The sequence below is a fragment of the Nesoenas mayeri genome (genome assembly GCF_963082525.1).
Source record: "Nesoenas mayeri genome assembly, chromosome: 9".
In the NCBI taxonomy this organism is placed as follows: Eukaryota; Metazoa; Chordata; class Aves; order Columbiformes; family Columbidae; genus Nesoenas; species Nesoenas mayeri.
In genome coordinates this window covers 13,182,450-13,194,795 of record NC_137557.1, presented here as the reverse complement: position 1 = coordinate 13,194,795, position 12,346 = coordinate 13,182,450, and the positions used below count along the sequence as shown (strand labels likewise).

Genomic DNA, 12,346 nt, shown 5'->3' with positions numbered 1-12,346 from the left:
GTGCGAGGAGCAGGGGCTGGGCTGTGCAGCCCTGCGGCGTGGGTGAGCGTGTTCAGCTGTTTGGCAGATGAGCAATGCGCTGTCCCGGCCAAGCCCACAAGCTGCTAATTTTAGTGATTACATGATTTTTTCCAAGCAGTCTCGAGTGTCTTGGTGATTCAGAGCCGCTCGGCTTTGCTGCACCCCAGCCGTGGGGATGTGCTGGAGGCCTGCCAGCATGGATGGACCCATGACCGTCCTGCTCTCCAGAAGTGAGGTGAACCTCCCCTAAAATAGGAGATGCTGCTGTTTGGGTGCTCCTGGGACATCCCTGGCAGGGCTGTGGTCAGCATGAGGCAGTACCGTGGCTTGGGCAACAGGTCACAGGACAGCCAGGAGCCCTGGTGGGGCTGCGAGCCCTGACTGCGTTAAGTGCAAGTGGCTTGCATAGTGTGGCTGAGGGTTGCCTGCTCCTGGCCCTGCCGGTCTCCAGGAGCCCCAGGCAGGGTTATGTCAACATGTGAGGGGTAACACTAGCTGGGACCACTTGCCCCAGGACCTCCAGCTCTCCTGTGGGATCAGCAGCACGTGGAGAAATGCCTGCAGAGGGTGCTGGGGGCTCTCGGGTGGAAGGGCAGGGGCTGGGCTGCAGGGCAGCACCACACACTCTTGGCTTTTCCCTTCATGGTGGCGTCTGGCCTCTGGTGAGGCATCAGAAAGCTGTTTGTGCAGGCAGCAGACATTGAGGAAAAATGGGGGCTCTGGGGAAAGGAGCCACCCCCCCAGCCCAGCTGTGATCATGGATTTTTCTCCCAGCCCCAACTCATGAGGACACAGGGGCTGGCAGGTACCCATCCTTGGGCTCCATCGTCCCCTTGGAGGTGTAAGGACAGGGCAGTAACACCTCATGCTTTCTCAGGTGTGGTCTGGGGGATTCAGGCTTTCTCTGACTGGTGCGGCTGTAGCTGGGGAAGGTCCCCAGGGCACTGCTGGACCCTGAGACTTTCCCATTGATTCTGGTGCCGTGTGAGCTCCTAGCTATTCTGAGTAGCCTCACTCTGCAAAACACTTATCTCACCCCCAATGACATCCGCATGCTGTCTCAGGGAACTGCCTCTCCCCTCCAGATGTGCAGAGCGCGTCTGTGCTGCTGTCCCGAGCTCTCACAGCCCCTGCCCCTCTCCCTTGTGCGCGGCCTGGAGCGAGCTCCTCTGCGCGCCCCTCGGCGAGCGTTGCTCTCTGTGCTGCGGGTGCGGTGCACGGGCTTGTGCCGTTACTCAGCCTTGCTGTATTTTTAGAGATGTCTTGAAAACAGATTCCTCCTTCCCAGCCAGGAGCTGGAGCCAGGTTCCCGAGGCCCAGCTAGAGGCAGCAGGGTTTTTAGCAGGGCTGTTCCCTCGGGTCCTCAGAAACTTTGGGCTGTAGGGACCATAACCTGACTGCCCCCGTTCCTGGCGGCAGGCTGTTTGGGGGTACCCACCGTTGCATCCCCATTGCTGTCCTCCGGGGCAACGCTGCTTGGAGGGAGCTGAGTCTGACATTCCTCTGTCAGACCGGGCTTGGGTGGTGTTTTATTTTCGGAAGTGCCGGGGTTTAATTTCTATGTTGCCTTGCTGAAAAGCTGTGTGCTTCTGGGGTGAGTCAGAGCAGGCGGGAGCCCAGCAGTGCTGGCGCTGGCAGCGGGCAGACAGAGCCGGCGATAAGGGAGAGATAAGGCCGTGAGAGCCCTGCTCTCCTGCCAGGGCTGCAGGGAGTGGGCAGATCCCAAGCCTGCTGCCTGACCTCCCGCTGCACCGCTCTCAAGGAAGCGGGGAGGCTATTTCGGGAACAACGGCACTGGGAAAATCTGCTATGTCAATAGAGCATCAGCTAAAGCACTTGTGGTTGGTGTTTTCAAAATGCCCCTTCTCTGTGCCCAACTCTCTGGTCTTTTCCCCAGGGCAGGCAGGGAGCGGGAGGGGGTGTAGCCCCAGCCTCAGTGCTCGCACCTTGGCCAAGGAGGGATCCATGGCCACCAGCATGTCCCACGGCAGCTGGGACCCCCAAGCAAGCTGACACAGCAGCAGCAGTTGCCTCCGGCTGAGATCCCACTTCCCACGATCCTGTCTCCATCCTCTCAGTCTGGGTGGAAACTCCCCTCTCTACCCCTGTGGTTTGCTGTTTATCCTGGTCTGGTACCCTCTTTGAACAGGGTCCCTATCCCCTGCGCCCTCCCACCGCTCGCAGCACACTGTGACATGGGGACGGAGCCAGCCCCATGCTGTTTCCTTCTGCAGCAGCTCATTAGTGCCGGCTGGGACCTGAGCAGGGGCTGCTGTGGCCGGCGGAAACATGGGTGGGCTGAGACGGGATTAGACGTGGCCAGGGAAATTCCAGCTGCCCCGTGGTTAGCACGGGGCTGCGCCGGCTCCGGGAAGCCTGAAGCGGACACACAAGCTGGCTCCGCTTAGCTGCTTCCTCCTGAATTTCCGTTCCCGGTGGCTGCTGGACCGGGGCTGCCCCAGAGAGGTGGGTGAGGCGGCGACCTGGGCTGGGTGGTGGGGACCAAGGGCACCCCTGTGCACCTGTGCGGGCTGGAGGGGCAGGGGAGAGGTGGCAGCAGGTGACTCTGAACAAATGGATGGGACGGGCTTGTGCCCTGCTTCCCAAACACACCTGGTGCTGGGCTCCATCACCCATGTCCCAGGGCTGCAGAGGATAAAGAGTAGAGTATGGGCTGCACAGCAGCTCCTGGGAGATGGCGGCATGTGCAGCGATTGGCATTGAGGGGGCCCCTCAGTGCCCGCAGGTGCAGCGGTGCTGGTCAGAGCCGCTCTGGATGCCGAGGGCTCTCTGAAGCAGCCTGGCCTCGAGCTGGCACCAGCAACGCCACTGAGCCCTGCTTGGTGCCTGCTCCTTGGCCAGGCTGGGCGAGGTGTTTGCAGGGCAGAGCCCCAGAGCGGGTGCTCGTGGGTGCTTCGCCAGTTTGCATCTCCTGTTGGAGGGAGTGAAGGAGAGCTGTGCCCCAGGCAGGGCTGGCATGCTGGGGGGCTGCCTGCGCTGCTGGCCGTGGACTGGGGACATGGCCAGAGGTCCTGATGCTTGTAGGGGCTGTAGCTGGGACAGCAAGTGCTGTGCGTGGGCCAGGGTGATGCTGTGGAGCAGCCCCAGTGTGTACGTGTGACAGCACAGGGCAGTATCATGCCCAGGGGCCTGGCTCTGCCTCAGCTGCCCCCATTGGGCTGGGGTGCCCAACCACATCCCACTGGTGACCAGGGGGCTGCCGGGGCCAAGCTGCTCCCCGGGCGCTGGCTGATGTGAGCGGTGTGTTCGTGCAACTGGCTGCTTGTCTTCAAACAAGAGCACTGGGGTTCAGGAGAGGGAAACCCAAAACTCCATCCTTGAGACGCTTGCTTTGTTTGGTGAGGAAACAGGAGTTGGAAGCAGCTCTGCTCCTGTGCTTTCCCTAACCCCGACACTGCCCCTGCGCTGATTCATTGATTTGGACGAGTTATATACTGGGAGGGGAAGCGTGAACCACACTCGTCTCTCTTGCCAGCACAGAGCTGTGCTCGCTCGGCACTCACGGCTGCAGGACACTCGGGTAAGTCTCTTCTCCACCGCTGGGCCTGGGGGACTCCCAGTGCAGCTCTGAGGGGTGGCGGCGGGATGTGCTTATTCAGCATATTTTGATTTGATGGAGATATTTGTCTTGCTAGGGTTCTCCAACTAACGGAGCCCGCTTAGGCATTGTGGGTGCCGAAATAGTTACATAGGCGATGTATCTTAAATAATAACCCAGAAAGAAAATCAAGGGGTGGAAAGTAACATTTAGGGGGGCCTGAGGTTTGGAGCAGTGGGATGCTGAGGGGTAGGGAATATTTAGCCCCTTGGTCTGTAAGGTTTTTGTCCCTAGAAGAAAAAGGAGATAAATTGTTCTCAGCTGCTGCTCCAGCTTGGATGCGCTCTGAGCTGCCTTAACAGGGAGTGACATGAGTAGGACTTTTGATGTGCAGAGCATTTGGGGAAGTTTATAAATGACTCGCTATAAACAAAGCTGTTCTTGGATGCAAATTGTTTCCATATGGGAAACATAAACTGCGCTGGCTTGTGGAGGGTTCCTCCCTCCCTGCTGGAGAGCAAGCACATTCCCTGGAGGGGCGGAGGGCGGGGGCTGAGCCCCCAGCACCCTGGGGTGCTGTGCGAGCCGGGGGCCATGCCCAGACCCCTGTGCTGCCAGGTTTGCCCGTCTGGCCGAGCTGTGCTCAAGGGTAGGGGAGTTTTTCTCCCTCCCTTGTACCACTCCAACCTGTTAGGGGGGTGCTGCTCGGTGCCAGCCTGGCACAAGGCTGCGGCTTTGATCTGCAGACGGAGGAACCTCCCAAACCAGAGAAGGGAGATGAGGGTGTCTGTGGTGGCTGTGCATGTGGAGTGATGGAGGACTGTCCTGTAAAGCCCTCACTCCCCGCAGGCTCTAGAGATCCCCTGGGCTCCAGGCACTACCCTGGGACCAGCCTGCACACAGGTGCCCACACCAGACACCCCGCTCTCACCGCCAAAATCGGCCAGGGCTGAGACCTACTGCAAGGGATGGGGTGTGGACAGGGCTACCCCCCTACCCAGCTTGGGCTGGAGAGCTGGCAGAGGGTCCCACTGACCCCGGCTGCTGCAGGGTTTATCTCAAACACACCTGGGCAGCACTACCAGCACCGACTGCTCTTGGCTCAGCGACAGGAGCTCAGAGCCGCTTGCTGCCAGGCAGAGCCAGGAGGGTGCTGGGGTGGGGACCACCTTTTTTCCTACCCCCAATGAGCATCCCTGGGACTCACTCATCTGTGGGTGCTGTGGGCCAGCTCTGGTGAAGCTCTTGGCTGTTTGGTGGTGCCAGGAGGCCAGTGCTGCTGGTAGCAGCTCGCCATGCTCGCTGTAAAATGGGAAGCTGTGCTCCTGGCCGCTACAGGAGCCGAGCGAGGGGGACGCCAGCGATGCCACTAATTGCTGTGGTATGGCAGCCAGGCGCCCTGGCTCCATCCCGCTCTGCGCTGCTGCCTGGGCTGTGCCCGGCCCTGCCTGTCCCCCGCTCTGCCTCGCTGGGGCAGGAGAGCGGCTGCAGCCTCGGGGGCTTCTCCAGGGACACAGCAGCATCCAGCCCAGCAGTGGCCCTGGGGGGCTGTGAAATCACAGTGGCTGAGCCTCTCCCTCTGTTTTTTCTGCAGGCCCATGGAGCAGGGAGGCTGGTGGCGGTGGCTGCTGCTACTGGTGGGCATCCAGCTGGCCGGTGGCCAGTGCCCGGAGCAGTGCCAGTGTGTCCGCACTGCCCAGGTGGAGTGCTCCGGTGCCGGCATCACCATGGTCCCCAGCCCCATCCCTGCAAACGCCATGACCCTCCAGATCATCAACACACGCATCACTGAGCTGGGTGACGCATCCTTTGGCAACGCCTCCCTGCTGATCGGGCTGCGCATTGAGAAGAACAACCTGTCGCGCATCAGCCCTGGGGCTTTCCAGTACCTGCCTGACTTGCGCTACCTCAGCCTGGCGAGCAACAAGCTGCAGGAGCTTCCCGTGCAGGTCTTCCAGCCCCTGGACAAGCTGGAGTCGCTGCTTCTCTCCAGCAACCAGATCCTCCAGGTTGAGCCTTCCCACTTCGCCCACCTGAGCAACCTCAGGGAGCTGCAGCTCCACGGAAACAACCTGCAGCAGCTGAAGGAAGGTCTGTTTGACCAGCTCACCAGCCTCACCAAGCTCAACCTGGCCAGGAACAACATCGACCGCTTGCCGCCCCGGGCCTTCGAGCGGCTGGCGCGGCTGCAGGTGCTGCGGCTCTATGAGAACCAGCTCCGGCAGATCCCAGTGGGTGCCTTTGATGGGCTGCCGGAGCTGCAGGAGCTGGGGCTGCACCAGAACCAGCTGGAGACATTGTCCCCGGAGCTCTTCCTGCACAACGGGAACCTGCAGAAGCTCTACCTGTCCAACAACCTCCTCGCCACCCTGCCGAGCGGCATCTTCCTGCCCCTGCGCGCCCTCACCAAGATCACCCTGCACGTCAACCGCCTGCGGGACATCTCCCCCGGTGCCTTTGGGCCCATGCCTGACCTGCGCGAGCTGTGGCTCTACGAGAATGAGCTCTCCACCCTCCCCACAGCTGTCTTCAGCAACCTCACCCAGCTGCAGCTCCTGGTCCTCAGCAAGAACCGGCTGCGCTCACTGGCGCCAGGGGCTTTCCAGGGCCTGGGGGAGCTGCTGGAGCTGTCGCTGCACTCCAACGCCTTGCGCCGCCTGGATGCCCGGGCCCTGGAGGGGCTTCCCAAGCTGCAGAACATCTCTCTGCACCACAGCCAGCTGCAGGCGCTGCCACGGGGTCTCTTTGGGGCCACCCCGATGCTGCGGCACTTGCAGCTGCACTCCAACGCCCTGGAATACCTGCCTGCTGGCATCTTCACCCCGCTGGCCACCCTGCGGGAGGTGAAGCTGCACAACAACTCCTGGCGCTGTGATGAGGGCATCCTGCCCCTATGGCGCTGGCTGGAGAACAACCCCCATAAGGTGGGCGAGACACCCCCCCTGTGTGCCCAGCCCCCTGCCCTGCGGGACATCCCCATTGCCAGGCTACCGCGAGACCAACTCCTCATCCCTCAGTCCCCCTCTGCCTCCCCCCATCTCAGCACCCCACTCCTCACTCACCCCTCGGAGGCGGCATTGCCAGAGGGCACATGGACGGAGCCTCCTGTGGGGCTGCCGGTTTCCCCTCGAGAGGAGGAGGAAGAGGAGGAGAGGGGCTGGTGGGGGCTGACGCGCACGCAGAGTGGGGTGGTGGTGGCGGTCATCGTGCTGGTGTGCATGGCCCTGCTCGCTACTCTCGTGGCACTGGTGGTCTATGGCTGTAGGAGGAAGAGCCACGTTGTGCTCATGAGGATGAAGGCACCCAACGAAGCCTGAGTGCCTGGCAGACCCTGGGGGGAGCGGTGCCGGCAGGGTGTTCCCTCCCCACAGGGCTGAAGGACAAAACAGTAGCTCTGCATCAGCTGCCCTTGCTGATTGGGACAGACCAGCATCACCCCGTCCTGTCCTCCTGTCCTGCTCTGCTTTGCCCTGTCCCTGCTCTGCAGCAGGGTGTCCCCCCAGCTGCTCTCTGTCCCCAGCCCCTCCTGCCTCCAGCACAGCCTCCACGCCCATTCCCAGCCTGGGGGTGGCACCCAGGGTGTGGGGTGCTGAGAGGGGACCCCTCAAGCAGGGAGACACAGCCTGGTCATGATGGTGCTTACTCCAAACAACAAGTCTTCCCTCTCCTTCCCCTTGCACTGTCCTCTCCAGCACTGCCTCCCCTTGCACTGCCTGCTGCTCTCCCCTGGCTCCTCTTCCCAATTTGCCCCCTGCCCCCGCACTCCCGTCCCCACGTCTGCAGCCTCTGTCCCTGCCCGGGCAGGCAGACATGTGCATCATGCACCAAGCACCTTTGCCCTCAGCAGGGCTGCATGTCCTTGTGCTGCTTTGTAGCTCTCCTGTGTCCAGACAGGGATCCTCACAGGGCTGGGCTGGCACACCCCGAGTGACCCGGCTGTGTCCAAGCTGCCCTCCCTGCCTGCAGGCGGGACGGCCAGCGCACAGCCAGCACCTTCCCCTGCCCCCAGCAGCCTCCTGCTCCCCCTGCCCTTGTGCATCTCCCACCCACGGAGCCGTGAGCTGGTGTATGGGTGCAGCAGCAGCTCCCCTGAGCCCCCACCTCATGCTGGTGCTGACCCTCCGTGACTGTGCCCCTGCCTGTAGTGTCCTGGCTTGCAACAACCCTGCTGGAGGCAGATTAGAGAGGTAGGTGATGGGTACGAAGAATGCACACAGCTGGACTCGCTGCCTGGCTGTGCTGGCTGCTGCTTCCCTGGGGGCACGTTGCAAATGCCTTTTCCCCTGCGAGGGATGGGAGCGGCTTCGGTGCTGAGTATACTAGGGCTGCGGTCCCCCAGGACTGCTGCCCCATGGAACTGCCCCTGCTGCCCCCCACCCCTGGTCCTCGCTGCCCCGACCCCCTTGTGCATACCCCGCCAGGCAGTGAGCAGCCTGGCCCTGCTACACCTGGCAAAGCTGCATCCTCTCCTCTCACTCTTCCCACCCCGAGTGTCCCCCTGTGTGTGCCCAGGCCTGCTGCCTGTCGCAGCCCTCAGGCTGGTGGTGGTGCGTGCTGGAGGGGGGCAGCAAGCTCTGGCTGCTCTGCAAATCGCAGGCAGTGGACACACTGTCCCCCAGCACGCCCCGTTCTCCAGTGGCCACCGTGCGTTCTCCAGCTGTGGAAGAGTCCAGCTCACCCCAGCGTGTGGTCCCAGGCTGCCTGGGGATTGCTGCCACGGGACAGGGGTCACACCTGGTGTGCACCCCATGGTGCTGGCTGCTCAGGGCACCCTGTGAGCCAGTGTTGGCACACGCAGCCCCATGCTCCTGCACGTGATGGGATGCTCCTCCAGGCTGGCACCTGCATGATGTCGGGAGATGCGGGACCGTGCCGCAGGGCTGTTTGGTGCTGCTCTGTGACCTCTCTATTAAAGCACAGTTGTCCACCCCCAGCGCCAAGAGCTGTTTGTTTGCTCATTCGCCGTGCACAGCCAGGGAATGACCCAGCAGGGATGGGAACTGCGCTTGATTTCCTCTGCTAAGAGGTGTTTTCATGTTGAGGAAAAGCCTGTACAGGCTGGTGGGGCTGAGACGGGCTTAGCAGGCTGTGGTTGCACAGCCCATACTGGCCTGGGCACCAGCCTGGGGTGAGGGACTTAGAAGGACTTGACTATCCAACAGCAGCATGATGGCTTCTGCTGAGTGAGCTGAAGCCTCAGCCAGCTTCTTGCCAGAGCTGCCAGCGGCCTCCTGTGCGGTCCTCCTCCCTGGGGCAGGACCCGAGGGTTTACCCAGTGCCACCCCGGGGTGGTGGGGAGCTCGTGTGGCTCTTTTCGGAGCTGGCTGCCACTGGCTTGTGTCAGCCGAGTTTCTTCATGTGTCACGGTTTGCTCTGCTGGTCCAGCTGAATGCACGTAAGTGTCTCTCCTCTTCCCCGGGGGTGTCTCCATGGCCACTGCTACCCCAGCCTGTTCCAACACCGGCCCTTGCAGGGAAGTCCTTAACGTGGTGTGTGCTGTTCTCCCGGGCAGGCTGCAAGCTCCCAGGGAGTCCAGCTGGCCCACAGGTCCCTCTGGCCATCCCACCATTGGCTGGGTGCACGTCCTGCACTGAAAAGCACCTGGTGCATCTCAGCATGATGGTCCCAGGGTGGTTTCCCCCGCCGTAGTATTGCCCTGCCTTGCCTTGCTAGGCTGCACCTGGTTTCCTCTTGTGCACGCGATGTTTGCTAGCCCTGCTCCCCACACAGATTTAATATAGTCCAGGGAGGCTCTTGGGGAGCTCTTGGAAGCAAACATTCTGATCTCAGTTTGGGACCAGTGCCACTGTGACAGCAGCCCCTGCCACTGTCACAGGGCCAGTGGACGTCTGCAGCTGGCACCCCGCTTCCCTGCCAGGGTGTTCACTGATGGCTTCCTCTGGCCTCACCTCCAGTTCCTCTGAGGCTGGGTTATTTTTTGAAGCGCTCCAAGGACACGGGTTGTTGTTGCCGATAAGCAGTGAGGGCAGCTTCGCCCCAGCGGGAACGGCCTGTCCCTTCCCATCCGCTCCAGAAAACACTGTCCCGTCTCAGCGAGCAGGGTCCCTGCAAACCTCCCGTAGGCTCGGTGGTGGTCTCCATGATGCCATGCTCGGTAAGTGACAGCCACACCGCTCAGGTAATCTGGGGTGGCCTGGGATGGGTGGGAGCTGCTGTTGGCTCTGTGTGAAAACAAGTGAGGTGGTGGGAAGGAACAGCCAAGCCCAACGCTGCTTTGAGCACTGGCATAAGTCCAGGGTAGCCCCACTTGCGTGGGATGTCTGCAGGTGGGCATTGCTGTGGGGTGGGCAGCACCCTCCATCACCTGCCAGCACCAGCATTTGTCCTGAGTAGGGTGGGACTGGTGGAGGTCTGGAGGTCACTGTCTCAACTGTCTCAAAAAGTGTCTCCCGTGTGCAGGAAGAGGCATTTGGTCCAGGCGAAGATCCCTCAGGCAGGTTTAATGCTGCTCTGGCCACCCACAGGGAAAGAAGTATTTGATGGGCAATTATAATAGAAATACAACCAGTGGAGCTCGCTCCTTTTGTCACTGGGCGCAGAGCAGCCCTGCAGTGTTGTCCGCACTGCCTGGTGTGTGTGGCAGACCCTGGTGTTTCATGTGCTTCCCTGCCCACAGTCCAGCTCTGAGCCCACAGAGATGTCTCAAGAGGCCATGGGTTCCCCCAAGACCCCAACAGGACCCCACAGCTCCCACCTTGGCCACCGCTCTGGAGGACGTGGGGATGATTGGCAAGGGTGGCACTGCTCTGGTTGTCACAGAATGGGCTGGAGCAGGGCTGGGGTGCAGGGAAGAGCCCTGATGCACAGCATGAGGCAGGTGGGGAGAGATTTAGGAGGGCAGTGCTCCTGCAAGGGGAGCGCTGGGGTGGTGTCAGGGACCAGGGCTGGAGGGGGTGCCCCACAGCCAGGGCAGCTGCCTATGTGTCCCAGCGGGTTGCTCTTGCTGCATTTCTGGCAGCAGAAGCTGCTTCCCCGGCAGCACCTGCTTGCGGGTCCAGACTTCTGCTCTCTCAAGGCAGGGTATGAGGCTTGGCTCCTTCTCCAGTGCAGGCTGGTGGTCTGTGTGCTGCTGGGGCTGGGGTCTCTGCTGGCAGGAGGGCTGTCCCTGTCCTGCCCCCCTGCCTGCCAGTGCTACGACACCTCCAAAGTCTTCTGCTCCGAGGAGAGGATGCGGGACATCCCAGCAGGTCTGCCAGGGAACGCCACCCACCTCTTCTTCGTGGAGACAGCCCTGAGCAGCATCCACAGCGGCGACCTGGGCCCCAGCACCACCCTCACCAAGCTGGTCTTCCTCAACAATGACATCCAGGAGCTGGAGGCCGGCGCCTTCTTGGGGCTGCCGAACCTCGTTGAGCTAGAGGTGTCGGGTAACTACCTGCCGGCAGTCAGCCCGGGAGTGCTGGTGGGGCTGCCCAGCCTCAGCAAGCTCTCCCTGGGCAACAATGCCATCCGCTCCCTGCAGCCGGGGCTCTTCGCTGCCACATACCGTCTGCAGGACCTGTGCTTGGCAAGGAACAAGATCGAGGTGCTGCCCCCCAGCATCTTCCACCCGCTCTGCCGTCTCCAGACCCTGGACCTCTCACAGAATGTCCTGGCTGAGCTGCCAGCGGGGCTGCTGGCCCCCCTCACTGCCCTCCGCCTCCTCAAGCTCAGCGACAACCTGCTGGCACAGGTGCCCCCTGGCGCTTTTGGGGCGCTGGGCCAGCTGGTCGAGCTCCACTTGGACGGTAACCATCTGCAGGAGCTGCCGGCTGACACCTTTGCGGGGCTGAGAGCGCTGCAGCGGCTGCAGCTGCAGCACAATGCCCTGGCCAGCCTGGCCCCTGCCATCTTTGCTGGGCTCCCCAACCTCACTGTCCTCAGCCTGGAGGGCAACCACCTAGCTGCCCTGCCTGCCACCCTCTTTGCTGGCACCCCTCGCCTCCTCCAGCTCTCCCTGGCCCGCAACCAGCTGGAGAGGCTGCCCCAGGGGCTCTTCGCCAACCTCTCGGTGCTGCAGACCCTGGTGCTCTCACACAACGCTATGGCCCACCTCCCCAACAGGGTCTTCCAGGGGCTGTCGGGGCTGATGGTGCTGCAGCTGAGCCACAACAACCTCTCTAGCCTGCCAGCCGACCTGCTGGCTGGGCTGCCCCTCCTCACCGCCCTGGCGCTGGACCACAACCGCCTGGCCCGCCTGCCCCCAGGGCTCTTTGATGCCAACGAGGACCTGGCACGCGTGGGGCTGGCTGACAACCCCTGGGCCTGCGACTGCCACCTGGCCTATCTCCTGGGCTGGCTGCAGGGCTTTGCTGAACCCCTCACCCATGCACAAGCCTCCTGCACCAGCCCCGCTGCCCTCCAGGGACGGTCCCTGCTGGAGGTCTCCCAAGGACAGCTGGAGTGCCCCAGAGCACCCAGTGTCCCCAAAGAGGAGGGCTGGGAGGGGGTGCTGGGGGAGGATGCTCCGGAGCAGTGCACCTACAGCAACCCCGAGGGCACTGTGAGTATGGCTTGCAATGCCACCAGCTGCCAGCGGCTCAGCCTTCACCTCCCTCCTCCTCTTCCTCCTGGGCAGGCAGAGGGGCCCGGGCCAGCATACCAGGGTGCCTGGGTGCTGCGCTCCCGCTGTGGCACGCTGGAGATCAGTGTCCTCGTCATGGCAAGGACCAGGGATGAGGCCACACTGCCAGAACTCCCCACTGCGCCCTAGGGCTGGGGCAGATGCTCCTGCTTTGATGTTGCTTTGGCTACCTCCAAACCAGG

At 62.3% G+C, this 12,346-nt stretch overlaps 2 protein-coding genes across 2 annotated transcripts; both read left to right on the top strand.

The window, feature by feature from the left end:
• Positions 1 to 5,178: 5,178 nt before the first annotated feature.
• LRRC15 (leucine rich repeat containing 15) lies at positions 5,179 to 6,897 on the top strand (the record flags this gene model as incomplete). The annotated part of the gene is made up of 1 exon (XM_080350034.1): positions 5,179 to 6,897. One exon carries the CDS (start codon positions 5,179 to 5,181, stop codon positions 6,895 to 6,897), a length of 1,719 nt encoding a protein of 572 aa, XP_080206160.1.
• A 3,623-nt stretch (positions 6,898 to 10,520) lies between these two features.
• CPN2 (carboxypeptidase N subunit 2) lies at positions 10,521 to 12,293 on the top strand (the record flags this gene model as incomplete). The annotated part of the gene is made up of 1 exon (XM_080349729.1): positions 10,521 to 12,293. One exon carries the CDS (start codon positions 10,521 to 10,523, stop codon positions 12,291 to 12,293), a length of 1,773 nt encoding a protein of 590 aa, XP_080205855.1.
• Between the last annotated feature and the right edge of the window lie 53 nt (positions 12,294 to 12,346).